Below are 15000 nucleotides of genomic sequence, written 5' to 3'. Positions count from 1 at the left end.
GCTGCTGTGTGCCAGTGTGATGTAGTGTGGAGAACACCAACGATCTGTTCCACTCTTCCTCAGGTATTGACAATTTCTTTGAGGATTTAAACACCCAGACTGGATGGGTTTCCCCCCTCTCTGCCTCCCCGACTAGATTAACAACCATGTAATTGTCTGTTAAATACAATCAGGATATTTCAATATTTTATTAGCACTAAAGATTTCTGAATAAACTAGAATATCTATGAGTTTTTTCCTTGACAACATGGTCATTAAAGGGGTAGGCAAAAGTAGAAAGGTTATGCTTGTTTGTGGTAGTTTTATGCAGAAAATACGAAATAAGACAAATGCAGGATGATTTTCAAGTTTTTATGTGTTCGGTTGTGCACAATAAACTTGGAACAGATTTAGGATATTGCCAGGTGCCATTTTTCATTTTTGCTGTATGTTATGTCCTTCCCTCACTCCCTCCCCCCATCCCTCCATCCCTCCATCCATCCATCCATCCATCCATCCATCCAAGCATCCAACCATTTATTTTCTGGTGCTGAGTTTGGAGCAGAGGCAGCATGCTAAGTAAAGCAGACAAGATTTCTCTCTATAGGCAACATCCCTAGGGAGGTGTCCAAGAGGAATCCTGATTAGATGTCTGAACAAGGAGAAGGAAAGACTGCTCTTGGTGAGGGGTCCAGATTACCGGACTGAATCTGACTCAACAGCACAGAGTTATTTGGTCCAGATTGGGGAAACCAGGGCCTCCTCCCGAAGACAAGGCTTGATTTATGTATGTGTAATGTGTTAGTTTGGCAGGTATTGTTTTATTTTTGGAGATATATCTATTATTCGGAAAAAAACAAGAACAAGTAATAAAAGAATCATCATGTGGCCTTGGTGGGGATACAAACACTGCAGTTCCTATCTGTTCCCAGACAGCTTTCTCTCTCTCTGCATGTGAGTTTGGGCTTTGGGCTTTGGGGCTTTGGGGGCGCCGTCCACCGCTCTCCGGTGCTGGCTTTGCGTCCCGCCCACTGGCTCCTCCTGCCCAATCAGAACAGCGGAAAGCACCAACTCCGACCAATCAGCAACAACGGATGAAAGTGAATGGAAGTTTGGTTTTTGAGTTTAGGACAGACGGAGGGAGAAGGAACACTGAGGAAAAAGTGGGAATGTGAGTGGAAAATTGAGCTCACAGCCCCAATATCGACGGTTTATGCTGCGAGGAAATCCTGGCAACGCAGTAAGTTTTTCAACAGGGCTAAAGAAGAGTCCTCCCTCTCCCCCGCGAGCGCGTCGCGGAGAGGAGGTGGCAGGTGTTCGTTTGAAGCGAACACAGCGGTTTGCTCCGCTCCTCGCGCTTTCAACAGGGTGCCGACACGGAGGGAAAACGGTTGGAAACGCCGCTAACAGAGGACTGAAAGCTCCGGTTGGCGGCAGAGTAACGTACCCCAAAGGGTTAGCGGCTTGTTTTGGTTTTAACCCTCTAACGGACCGTTTTGGAGCCCCGCCGAAGACCGGATAAAAGAAGCGAAAGGTGCCGCAGCAGCAGCAGCAGCAGTAGCGGTAACACACCGAGTAACGTTACCGCTCCCGACAACCGGCTGGTCTGGAGTTTACACCGGGTGGTTGTACTTTTTGAGTCGCATTAACGTGTCGTTAGCGTCGCATGCGCCCAAGGACACAAAGCACGAAACTTAACGCGTTTTGTTTTTGCTTTGGCTAACCTGTTGTGTCGCTGCTCCGTGTAACCCGAGAGACGCCGCTCTTTATGACAACTTAGCGTCTCTGGTATCCGAGACAAGCGGAGGAGACCATTTTAACCCTCCGTCACTTAGGTGAACTGTTACTCACAGGCCATCTAAGTTGTGTTCTGAAGACTGCAGCCCACGTTTCCATCACCACACTGTCCTGCTTGTTGGCGGACAAAACCAGGAGCAGTCAAGGAATCAATTACCGAATTGATTTTTTTAGAGCTTACACACACACACACACACACACACGGAGCTTACACACACACACACGGATGGGTAATTCAGGCGTTTATTGTCTCTGCGTTAATACCACCCCTGTCTACACAGCCAAATGATCCGCGGGACAAATCCCTTGTGAAGACATCAAAACAAGGATTTGTGGCAGATAGCAGACAATAAGCCGATAAATCTGAAACACACTCAGATGTATTAATTCTGTGCTCTCTATCAATTCATGATGAAAATGAGGTTTCGCAAGGCGCAGAAAGCCACAGTCACAGCCGCAGCCGCAAGAGATCACAGCGCCGTTATACCGGGGGATCAGAGTGTGTTGGGAAGTGTTTTTGGCGAGGCGGCCCCTCTGCTCCTGCTGCCCGCACAGTTTTGGACACCAGAGGTGGGAAGTCAGAGCAGGGAGCTTGTCAGCGGTGACAGGGGGATTACGGGACTCCCACATTTCCTAACTCCGACCCACGAAGCGCCCGGCTCGGTCGGTGCCGACGCCAGCTCCTCTCCCCTCGGACTCGTTGGCTCCAGTGCGCAGAGCCAAGAGAGTTGCAGCAGTCAAGCACAAGCGGACACCGGTTGTCAGGACCCAGTCCCGTCCGAACACATCTCTCACACAATGGAGCCGGGAATGCGGAGCGAGGACTGCCCCGAGCGGTCCCCGGTGTGTTTAGGGGGACAAGACGCCAGGAGCAAGCAGATGACAGCCACTGTGGCCACTCGAAGCGGGAGCCGAGGTCTGCCTCTCCTCTTCCTCCTGCTCCTCCTCGGCAGCAGTTGCCACATGTTGCACGGTCAAGGTAAGAACTGAACCCCTGGAGCCCCTGGGTCCACACCTGGCATCACACTGATACATGTAAATATCTACACATCCATTTACAGGCGTGATTTAGGGCAAACCGGCCCGTTTAACAGCAGCTGTAGCCCTTATTTGTCACGGATGGACAGAGGAAAAGTGAGATGATGACTAAAAAACTGGAAGCAGGAGTTTTGATTTATTAGACCGGGCTGCTGTGTGTGTGTGTGTGCGCGTGTGTGTGCGCGTGTGTGCTCGGCTGTAGGAGGGGAGTGAGGGGAGGCGTTGATGATTTGTTGACAACAATGTTTTTTTGACGTGTGTACAGAGTCACGATTTCGCTAAACCAGATTTAAGGTTGTTTGTCAGCTTGTGTGTGCACGTGTGTGTGTGCTCAACCAAGTGTCTGTGTGTCAGAGAGAAAGAGGGTGTGTGTGGGGGGGCTGTTGTACACACCTACTACAGTGCATATGTAAATGTTGTTGAGCATATCAGATATTGTGGGATTAAGGTAGTGTGTGTTTGTGGGTGGAGGTCAGGGGGGTGTTACAGTTCCCAAGCTATTATAATCCTCCTCTTAGTCAATGACCTGCTTATCGTCTCTTAATTTGTCTCAAAGGACACACATCCATGCACACAAATAGGCACACGCAGACACATATACAATATTAGTTTAACTTGCCTCCTATTAGTCCAGCATTGGCCCTGGTGTACTGCCAGTTGTCAATAACATTGTAAAACTTGTAGTTAGAGGGTTATTGTCTTATTATCAATTGATTGCAACAGCACCAGAGAACTCAACTATGATGAAACATTGATTGCTGTTCAGTTTTACTTGGGAAAACTGTTGTCATGTTACCATTCACAAATTTGTTTTGTTGCTGTGCAACATACACAGAGAAAGATGGGGAGAAATCGTGGATATTTGTGTGTGTGTGTGTGTGTGTGTTTCTGTGTGTGTGTGTGTGTTTGTGCAGGCACCCCATGGGATGGTGTCAGACTGGCAAAACAAAAGCACAGAAAAGGTCAGACTGGTGTCAACACAGTTTTCTCTGGGTCACAGATGGCAGAATATAAGTCTGAGACATGGGGGTTATATGAAGGAGGGGGGCTTTAGGAATGTGTGTGTGTTTGGGGTGTGGGGTGTGTGTGTGTGTGTGTATTTGTGAATCCTTGCAGAATATGGGTGCAATTTAAGTGGAGGAAAGTGTCTACGTGAGTGAGAGGGACAGGAGGATTGATGCAGCCAGGAGGAGGGAGGCAGTGTGGCGAAGCAAGGAGTAGGTGGTGTGAGAAGGAACGGAGGAGGGAGTGGCAAGGAGAGGTTGAGTAAAAAAAGGAATATAGGGATGGGGTGGGGGGTGGGGGTAGTTGGAGAGGGAAGGCAGCGCTCCCTGCTTGTCACTCAGAAAGCTGCGGCTGCAGTTCAATCAGCGATGAAGGTATGACAATACCTCTGTGTGTGTCAAAAGTTGCTCTCCTCCTGCTTCTCCTCCCGCCCCTCAAATTCTCCATCCATCTGCCTGCCTACTTGGCTGAATGTTTAGGTGCCTCTTGCTGCAGAGTCAGCTCCGTCCTCCCTCTAATGTCAAGGTCTCAGCACCCAGCGTACCCCTCCCCATCTCCACCAGTCCCTCTCAGCTGCCTTGGTTGAGGGGCCCTCCTGTGAAATGTGTATACTTCAGGGCAGCTGGCAGGGGCTGAGTGTTTGTATATGTGTGTGCTGTCCGCGTGTGTGTGTGTTGGGAATGGAGGGTGAATTGGAAATTAGTGAAACAGAAAGGAGGGGGTTATTGATTTCATAAGCTGTGCCAGGCGGCCAATCGAAGGCTGTAGATTTTCCAGGTTCCGACCCCTCTACCTCCAGCATTTATTAGGACGTTTTATTTTAGGAGGAAAAGGATGAAATTCATGAGCCAAGGTTGATCCCCCTGATCTCTCCCCACCTCTCTCTCACCCTCTCTCCATTTCCCCCCATCTTCCCCGTTCCCCTCCCTCTAGCTCTTTCACTCTTGCTCTCTCTTTCTCTCAGTCAATCGATGCCCACACCCCTCCTCATAAATGCTATGCTTTATATGAGCCAACACTCGTCTCTGGGAGCACATTTAAATAAGCTCATCGATCTTTCATTTTAGAGTTTAAGTGACGGCAGCATTTTACTGTCTCTCCTCCTCCTGCCCCCCCACCTTCTTCCTCTTCTCATCGTCTCACCTCTCCATCCTCCCTTCCTTATTCATAACTTATCCCTCTGCCCCTTCACTGCCTCCGTGTCACTGGCTTGGCTCCACGGCACAACCATCTGATTGATTCACTTTTCCAGTGCGGACACAATCAGAGCCTCATCCTAGACTTTATGCAGAGCGAAGTCAAGGATGGGTCTTAATATTCATTGTGTACCATAATATAAATCAGAGTCTGTACGAGATGTACTGTATGTGCTGTTTAGGTAGGCTGCACTGTGGAGTCCACAAGGCTTATGTATTGATGCACCCTTAACATTGCTGATGTCAGATTGCATTTTATAATTGTATATGCAGGAGTTAAAGTTTCAGGATTTTCTGAGCGCAGCCTTGTTTTAACCTTCAAGGTGAAGGTCGTAGGGTTTTGTAAAAGCTTTATTGTAGTGCTGCCTGATTTAGTCAAACAAATGCAATGTGGATTACTGCTGTGTTATATTGTGACATAAAATGAATTCACTCTTAACATCCGAGTAGGTGCAGCTAGATCAAGGCAGGCCCAAGCACAGCTACAGAGTTTCACACCAAATTGTTTGCTAAAAGGCCAAGTACACATCAATTTGAACATCTGAAAATGAAAACATCTGAAGCTGCACAGTAGAGAGCTGCAGGATGTTTCAGCTGAAAACTGAAAACACCTCTCCTTAGACAGCGTGTCTACTAAATTGTCCTGATTACCCCCTCCCCACACACACAGCATATACAGTACATAGATAAGAATATACACACACTGTGAAGATCCAGTCACATTTGACGCAGACGTTTTTTTGTAATTTCAAAATCACCAGACTTTTGAAACAGCCTCACCACTTACACGTTACTTAGATTTTAATGATGACAGTTGGCATCGGTGGCTTAAGGTGATGCGAATCACTGAATGTGCTTCAGGAGGTTGCTATTTGTTTTTATTGACGCAAACATTTTACATGACATCGTGCATACAATTGTAGGATATTTTGGAGATCATTTTTATACAGAAAGAGGGGGAAGAGGAGAGAGAGAGAGACAGAGAGGAAGAAGGAAGGTTGTACCATTAATAATAATAATATTGTTGTTGTTAAACATTATACGTAGAGAATACAAGTAGATTGGAATTGCAATGATCTCATAGGGATGATCTCACAGCGTTCACAGGGTGATGTCAAACAGCAATGTAGGCTAGTACAAATCGCATCATAGGCTGTGGTAAAGAGAAAGAGAGAAGAGAGAAACAAAAAAACAAAGGAGGATATCCCACCCCGAAAGCCATCCCAACCCCACAGTCACACAACCCCGCATCCATACAAGCCCGTCCTGGCCCGCCTGGGATGTAAAATAAAATGAAAAGAATTAAAAAAGGAACTGTTTGGTGTTCTGTTAAACAGTCACTGGTCTGGCATAGCCTGTAGATCTGTGAAGTAAGAGAGAAATGTGCCAGTCAGCTCTGACAGGAATGAGTTTCTTCGCTTCCTCACACACGATTTTGATCACCTTTGCATTTTTTGTGGATGTCGAAAAATATGCGGTAAAATGGGAAATTTTGCAGCACTGCGGAAAGATGCCGCTCTTTGGTGAATTGCGAAAAGCTGGAGGGGCCGTGTAGTTGCATAGGTGATGTGCACCACACAGCTACTGTATCTTGGCTATGGCACTCTCTAAAATATAAACACACGGCCCAGTGCAGCCTCATGCATCTGCACATAAAAACAACATAAAATACAGTTGGGTGATTTGCCAGCTCACTCTGACCACACCGCAGCAACACATTCCAAGCAAAGGACTGTGCCATTTTGGAGCGAGGAAGCTCTGGGATTACTGTAATTATTCCAACGTGCTGCAGATGCAACATCACTGCCACAATAACTCCATTTGGAGCACTCCTCACACATATATATTAACAGTATATTATATATTAAATCAAATCACCACTTCTGACGATTTAATAATGACAAAAGGCCAAGTTGTAATTTGGAGTTGAATTTGAATAATTGTGCCGCACTCCCTTTTGAACCGACACAGGACCATATAAGCAAGTAGCTAATGTGATGTGATAAAAAATACTGCCATTCATCATTATTGTTAAACTTTAAGGTAATTACAATAAAATGTGTCTTGTATATCCCAGCTGTTAAACCAGTGCAGTTCTCTAACCTGAAAAATAAATTACAGGTCGCAGGCTTTAGCTCATAGCTCATACTGAAGTTTCTTACCGTGCCTTCTCCTTGGCAGAGTGCCATGCCATCATAGTTCAAGAGAGTGTATTAGCCTGATTAGGTTTGATGACATTTGTCATTTGTTGAGCTAAGCTCGCGCTAAGGTCAAGGAACCTTGTCCAAGTGATCATGGTCATCAGGCGGCCCAAACCTTACACCCCATTTTCCGCCTCTCTTACACTCCTGTGACTCAAATCTATTTTTTAATTATGTTTATTGGCTTCCTTTGGTGTTTTCATTTTCCTACTGGCATGTATTCCCTCCAGCTTAAAAAACAATATTATTGTAACATTTGGTAAGCAATTTGCACAGTCTGTTTATCACCACAAGTGAAGCATGCTCCATTACGTATGTACGCAGCACAGGGATTCAAGGTATTTTAAAGTCTGAATTTACTGCTCATTACAAACATTTTAGCACAGGTTTTTTCTCTGCCTACAGACACAAATATAAACTCAAGAGGAGAAATGGTCATGAGGTCTCATGAAATCTATGTATGTGTAAATGTGTGTTTTGCGTGGACTTTAGATGAGGGTAGCAAAACGTGCAGGATTAGACAGTGTATGTGGGACTAATAGTGCATGATAAATGTCAGGTTGGTCCGGGCTAAGAGGAAGCGAGGTCCTCGGTCGGCTACCTCATTTCCTGTGTGACAGGATGAACAAATACTCCACCTTCTGTGTGGATCAGATGTTGAGGTGTTGACATGGCTGCAGACTACATTGAGAGTGTGGTTGGCAGGTGTGTGTGTGTCTTTTTAGGGCGATGCTAAGTCCTCATCTGCCTGGAGGTGTGTGTTCTCCCGCAGCCAAACCTCGAGGAGAGAGCAGACATTCATACCTGGAAACTAATCACTTGTTGTTTAGGTTGGTGTGTTTGTGCCGGCACCAAAGTGGTGAGCGTATAAAATAGAATGTTGCAGTTGTATGTACATGCACACACACACACACACACACACACACGCACATGCACATACACACTAGAGCTATGTGCTTATTCAATGGGTTAGTAAGTTCATTCAGAGGTTAGTTAAAATCACACTTTCCGGGGCAGCTGTGTTTTTGCAACGGCACTGAAAACAGAGGACATTGAAGAAAAGTTTTACCATCAATTAAAAGCAGTAATATAACTGTGTATTTCAAGTGCGTGCACGTTTGTGTGTTTGAGAATGATTTCCAAGGATTGTAAAAAGATGCATTTTGTGGATGCTCTGCAGGAACATCCAGCAGAGCTTTGAAATATGAGCCAAGTGGGACACACTCCGATCCCCCTGTCTATCTGTCTCGCTTGTTTCACTATTCGTTGTGTGTTTGTACCTTTAATATCACTCTTCCCACTTTTGTTTTTTTTCTCCTTCTTCTCTCCGTCTTCCCACAAGGGATTTCAGAATCCATTGCTGCAGGCCACATAGGTGGAATAGAGGCTGTTTTGCCGTTTAGGCCTTTATTATGTAAGATGGTGGGAGGATTTTTACTATTGATCCAGAGTGTGTGTCTTTGTGAGTGTGTGTGTGTGAATGTGGAGGAGGGGGCGGGGGCGGGGGGGAAGCAGTTACAGCACAAAAGCTTCTCGGTACTCGGGTACTTCTAAAGATGGTTCTAAAGCGAGAAATCCAAACAGATAACATCTCAAATTTGAACTGTATTGATTGACTGAACTACAAGATATCTAAAAGCAAAGAGATTGACTGACAGATAGCGAGGCACTTACTACAGGAAGAACTGGAGGACGGCTTAATACCAGAGTCCCTAGATTGTGCTTTGAGTTTGTACAAGAAATTATAACAAGTTTGTATTTTTCCCACATAGCGTAACACAGTCCAGTGGGAAGTGCGACATTAGCGTGGATATTGTTTGATGTTTCGCTTATTTGGCGGAAATTTTAATAATAGCAATCAATTAATCCAGATAATTCCAAATGGTTCAGTACATTTTCCCTCCCAGTGTATGTGTGAGCGTCTGAGCCAGTGACAGTAACACACTGGTCCATATGCAAATCAACCTGCCAAAGAACCTGCTGGGCCACGTGTACTGAAGATTGTGTATTGTTTCTCTTTATTACTTTTCTTCTTAGGCTGTTCCATGCCTCAGGGCTATACTGACGCATCCCATTTATGACTAAGACGGGTAAATATTAATCGGAAGTTCCCTAGATATTATTAATATTTACCTGCTAATATTTGTGTTCACTTGCTGTAATGATATCTCTGCCCTGAAGGTGTTTCCAGGACACATTCTAAAAGTACTGAGGGTGAGAGCGCAAAGTAGTTTTAGTTTCTTTCTTTCAACATAGGTGTGTGAGCGTTGGGTGCAAAAGTTATTTATGTATTTTTGTACACTTGTTGAATGTCATAGAATTTTCAGTCTGGAGCTGGAAAATGACAATGAGATCATCACACCAAATAGATTAAAATCTTAAAGCGAAGCCTTTCTAAATTAACATATTCATTTCATTTCATTTCAACAAGAGTTATTTCTAGCCACTGTATTGCGTGTATCGCGTATAAGTGGTTTGAATAGTACACTTTGAGGGGCCACGCTGATAAGTTCTTTCAGAGATGGCAACCATTTCTCTCTTACTTCACAGATCTACAGGCTATGCCAGACTAGTGACTCATTACCAGAACACCAAACAGTTCCTTTTTATTTATTTTTCATCTTATTTTACATCCCAGGCGGGCCAGGACGGGGTTGTATGGATGTGGGGTTGTGTGACTGCGGGGTTAGGATGGGTTTCAGGGTGGGATATCCTCTCTTTGTTTTTTTGTTTCTCTCTTCTCTCCTTCTCTTTACCACAGCCTATGATGCGATTTGTACTAGCATTGCTGTTTGACATCATCCTGTGAACACTGTGTTCACCCTATGAGGTCATTGCAATTTCAATCTACTTGTATTCTCTACATCAGGGTCTATGTATAAAGTTTAACAACAACAATATTATTAATGGTACAACCTTCCTTCTTCCTCTCTGTCTCTCTCTCTCTCTCTCCTCTTCCCCCTCTTTCTGTATAAAAAATGATCTCCAAAATATCCTACAATTGTATGCACAATGTCATGTAAAATGTTTGCTTCAATAAAAACAAATAGCAAAAGTGGTTTGAATGTTTCAAACATTGCACAAGTGAAAAGTGTGGCTACAGGTGTCACCATACAGAGCCTATACAGTTGTTGCAGTTTTCATAGATGATTAAATTAGTTAACAGGTGAATTTTAAGAGACAGAGATCCTGTGTGACTTTAACAAGACAATGCAGAAAACAATTACTATATTAAGGAAATGGAGGGCCCACACGCGTGCTTTCAACACCTGGGGGCTGCTTCAAGAATCATAGTCTTGTATTGCCAGTCATTAAGTAGCAGTGTGGATCGGCTGAGAGCTCAAGAGCACTTTCGCAGTATGGTTAAGGGAGTGATGCCATGTCAAGTCTGTTTTCCTCTTTCAAAATATTTTATTTAGTATTGGAATTCAAACTGGCAACCTTCCAGTGGATCATACCCCAGGCTGTTCTCTCTCTCTCTCTCGCTCTCTCTCTCTCTCTCTCTCTCTCTCTCTCTCTCTCTCTCTCTCTCTCTCTCTCTCTCTCTAGCTCTCTCTCTCTCCCTCTCTAGCTCTCTAGCTCGCACTCCCCCTCTCCCTCCCATGCTGTGTCGCTCTCTTCTCGCCGTCTCTCTGCTTCAAATTGTGGTCGGAGTCCTTTTTAATGTGGTGTTCCTAGGGCGTGGAACAGTTTGGTGTAATGACTGTTCAGTGGAAGAGCATCAAACGTGTCCCCCCCTTGCGCAGCTCCCTAGCAAGTGCACCTGGCCGAGGCTCTCTATTTGTTTGTGTGTGTTTTCATTGAGGTTGGGCCATCCAGCAATTTGAATGGGCTCTTTGCATAGTGAGTCGCAAGTCCTGGAATATTGCTGATGTCAGGCCAGGGCAGGCAGCTTGAGTGGAGATGCAGGAGTGTTGATCATTGTGTTTTTGTATAAACGCGTGTGAGAGGAGCATGATTTACTTGTTTGAGGGCTCTACCCTGCTGCGGGTGTTTTCAACTTGCTCTTTGAGAGTTTGTGTGTGTTTGTGTGCACGCGTCTGTAATGATTCATGCCATAGACCCAGAACAAAAAAGACCCTTTTGATCTCATCCAGGAATAGGCAGGAAGTCTCTCTCTCTCTCTCTCTCTCTCTCTCTCTGTCTCTCCCTCTCTATCTCTCTGTCTCTCTCTCTCTCTCTGTCATCCTCTCTCTCTTGCTCTTTTTCTCTTTCTCTGTCTCTCTCTCTATTGCTCCCTCTCTCTCCCTCTCAGTGGGTGTGCTCCCGTGAGAATAAATTAAATGCAGACAAAACAAAGTGGTGGCGTGTGTTTTCATGATGTGTACCAGATTGTGTATGACTCTGTGTGTGTGTGTGTGTGTGTGTGTGTGTGTGTGTGTGTGTGTGTGTGTGTGTGTGTGTGTGTGTGTGTGTGTGTGTGTGTGTCTGTCTGTCTGTCTGTGTAGGTAAGGATTGGTGTTTTGTCTGACGGTGATCACATTTGGTAATACAGTCGTCATGACATTTTGTGCAAATTTTGAAAAGATACTTAGAGAAGAATAGCAGGTCAATACGATTTCCGATGTGTGTAGGGTGTGTGGGGTGTGTGTCCTTGTGTGTATTTGGGGGGTGTCATAGATACATTCAAATGTCAATAAATGCATCTCACTTTGCTGCATATTGGCTGTGCTTCTAGAGATGGAACACAGCCGATTTTGATTCATGGCGGTTGTACAGTAACAAAGTATTAACAGGTGTTACTATCACACCGTCAATGAAACACTTTGTACAACATGACTCTATACGGTTCAAGCTTCATGTTTTTAGAAACATTCAGCTACATTTTTGATGTTAATATGTATAGAACTTGACTCCCTAGTCTCAGAGAAAGAAGACGAGGGGGGAAACGTGTCTTGTTAGTCACAAACAAGGCCCAAGGGAATTACCAAGATAGCATCTGGGTGAACAGACTTCTGTCAAGAGACTTTGGTGCTGCCACCCAGGGCTGTGTCAGAAGGCATAAAGGGATATATGCATGTGAATTAAATCTGGGAATTTTGGTGAATATAATTGATGTTTAAATACTCATGATAGCAACTAACCCTTATCTGTCAGTGTTATTCACATGGAAGTTTGGATATGAACCATTTGTGCACCCGTTTGGTGTTTTGGGGGTTAAATCACTTCACTTTCCATCCTTTTAATGTACAGTATTTGTAAAAGTGATATATAAATGATATGATCAGACTTAACAGCTCTTTAACACTTGAGTAGGAAGGAAAGGTGGTGGAGGTGATTGATAGCTTAGGTTAAAATAGATGAAAAGATATGTTAAAAAAGCAGGAGTATTCAAAACAGGCAAACTGTAATTAATCCAAAGTGGGAGGAAAGAGAACCAGTATGATGGTGTTATAGGGCAGATTGACTGATGAGACAACACACGAGTGATAAGACTCAGTCAAAACTAAGTCTGCTATCGGTCGTCAAGACATGAAATGAGTTCTTCAATGACAGAGATTAGGAGGAGAGAAAATAGTGTGCTGGCTAATGGACCCACTTTATCTATTTCCTTTACTGCTCCTCTAATTCCCCCCTTGCTCCTTTCATCTTTCTCTTCAATCGTTACACATCATTCTTCTCTTTTCTTCTCTTCTATCCCTGCTCGCTTTACATCTTTCTCTCCTTTCTAGCACTTATTTCCCTCCTCCACTCTCTGTAATTGGGAAGAGGCGGTGCACAAGCATTCATCTCATTAAGTGCATGCCCCCCCCCCTTCCGCACGCACGCAACCACGCACGCACGCACACACACGCACACACACACACACACAAAACCATTCTTATGCACAAACAGATATTTTGTTATCTTGTAGTAAAGTAAGTGTGCGTGAGTACTGAATCAAAAGTCATCTCCCACAGGATTCACTTCATCTTGTGAATGCGGGTGCAGAAAGAGACAAAGCCCAACAAACGAAAATGAAATGAAGGCATTCAAGCAAAAGAGAGAAATTAATTATCCTGTTTGCTCAATGATACAAACTCTTTAATAGTACCCCATGAGCAGCTTTAGAGTTAGCATTCACAAGCGAACGCACACACACACACAGACCCAAAGACACAGAACTCACACATCCTCAGTCATTTTGAGTTATGGGGCCAGGGGCTTAAAGTGAGGGAGCATAAATGAGCTGCAAAACCAGAACTGCTAATTGTCATATCTAGTGGATTCCAGTTTGTGTGTGTGTGAGTGCCTATGCACCTACTGCTTGTTCTATTGAAGTCCATAACTGGTAACTCCACCATAGCCAATTTGACCCTGTTGATTTCCGACAATTAGCGAAAGAAGGGTTCAGTTTTCAAGACACTTGTTCAGTCTATGAAATGAAAGCATGGGGTGACCAAATACAAGATGTTTTCCCCCTGGAGTTGTTAGGGGTTAACGCCATAATCACTGAGAAGAGAATACACATGTCAACCAAGTTGTGTTACAATAGACTAATTTATTGAGTTAAGCACTTTGTTAGTCAAGTAAATATCTTTTCTTATGCACAAAGTCATGACGTTTATGAAGTGAATCACTTTAGAAACATTAGAATATACAGAAGCTAATAAGAAGTTGGCGGATGTCTTGGCCACTGTTGTTTCTATGGTGATGATTTGTTTCTCCAGTGTGTACAGGAAGTGAAGTTGGTGTTGGCCAGTAGATGGTTGGTTTTAGATGATCAAACCTGTTAATATGTCAATAAACATGTTCTTTTGAAGGGTATTAACCTGAAGAAAGCAGCCTACAACTTGTTCATAGCAGCTACATGAACGTGTGAATGTGTACTATAACATAGATACATGTGTAACATATAAGACAGTTCAGCAACTCTGTTTAAACAACAATTTGAATCACTTATTTCCATGTTTATCTTCCCATTTAGTTTTTAAAGAGGATGTCTTGTTTGAAATGTGAAATTAACAAGACCCCAGTACTGAAGCATATTGCTTATAATTGTGATTTTCTCTCTGGTTAATTTATTTGTGGTTGCTTTTTGTTTAATTTTCCCTGAATTACTTTCATTTGTAGTCGACACAAAACTCGGAGCCTAATTTCTCAATGGGAAAGTGCTCATCTGTTGTGGAATTAGGGGCAGCGTTTGAAACAGGGAGCTAAGGGAGGCAAGCAAAGCTTCTGCTAAGGATAAATCAGAAATATATTAGCTCACTTTGGTTCTTTGAAGCCGAAATTGGCTTTACTCATTAAGATCATTCAATCAAATGCCCAGAGTAGAGAGTAGTAAATAAAAATATCCAGTGGTTCTCAATAGGAAGAATAAACAACCTTCCTATTTTAGACTGCTGCCAGGATTTTCCTTTTCTTTTTTAAATGGGAAGCATAAGGTCTATTTACATACACTGCCAGTGTACCACAGGGCTCAGCTTGGTTCTGTTAGGTATTTATGGATTACCACCCACCTGCTCGCTTTTTAACAGCCAGTTTGTACCAATCTATGTACCAAATGTGTCTTGCATGGACAAAACCGTCTGACTCACTTCGTCAAACCGCAAACTCTCATGCGGCCAGTGTAACATTTGTATTGTAACAGTAATCTCTAATACTTCTCTGTAATAATATGATAGTGTTCCCTGCATGTCTTACTGTGGGTTTTGCTTCAATAATCTACTATTCTAAATGTCAGTCCACGGCTCTAGGCAAACATTATGCTGATTACTCCAACCTTCATTTCCAGACAGCTCGCCGTGCCTGGAAAACACACCTTGAGTTGTGTGTGTGTTTTCTGTTTAGACTTAAAATGT

At 43.9% G+C, this 15000-nt stretch overlaps 1 protein-coding gene across 3 annotated transcripts in view; it reads left to right on the top strand.

Moving 5' to 3' along the window:
- Nucleotides 1-1108: 1108 nt before the first annotated feature.
- The window catches only part of LOC142996992 (protein sidekick-1-like), a 171448-nt gene continuing 157556 nt past the window's right edge, over nt 1109-15000 (top strand). For all 3 annotated transcript variants that reach the window (XM_076148140.1, XM_076148139.1, XM_076148138.1), the window contains exon 1: nt 1109-2755. In XM_076148140.1, coding sequence (XP_076004255.1) covers nt 2185-2755 — 571 coding nt within the window. In that variant the 5' untranslated portion in view covers nt 1109-2184. The remainder of the gene's footprint in view (nt 2756-15000) is intronic.

Source organism: Genypterus blacodes, unplaced genomic scaffold, assembly GCF_046128005.1.
Source record: "Genypterus blacodes isolate CSIRO-AG114 ecotype Tasmania unplaced genomic scaffold, CSIRO-AGI_Gbla_v1 ptg000039l_1, whole genome shotgun sequence".
Lineage (NCBI taxonomy): Eukaryota > Metazoa > Chordata > Actinopteri > Ophidiiformes > Ophidiidae > Genypterus > Genypterus blacodes.
The sequence above is the reverse complement of the archived record's forward strand: the minus strand, read 5'-3'. Positions and strand labels throughout refer to the sequence as shown.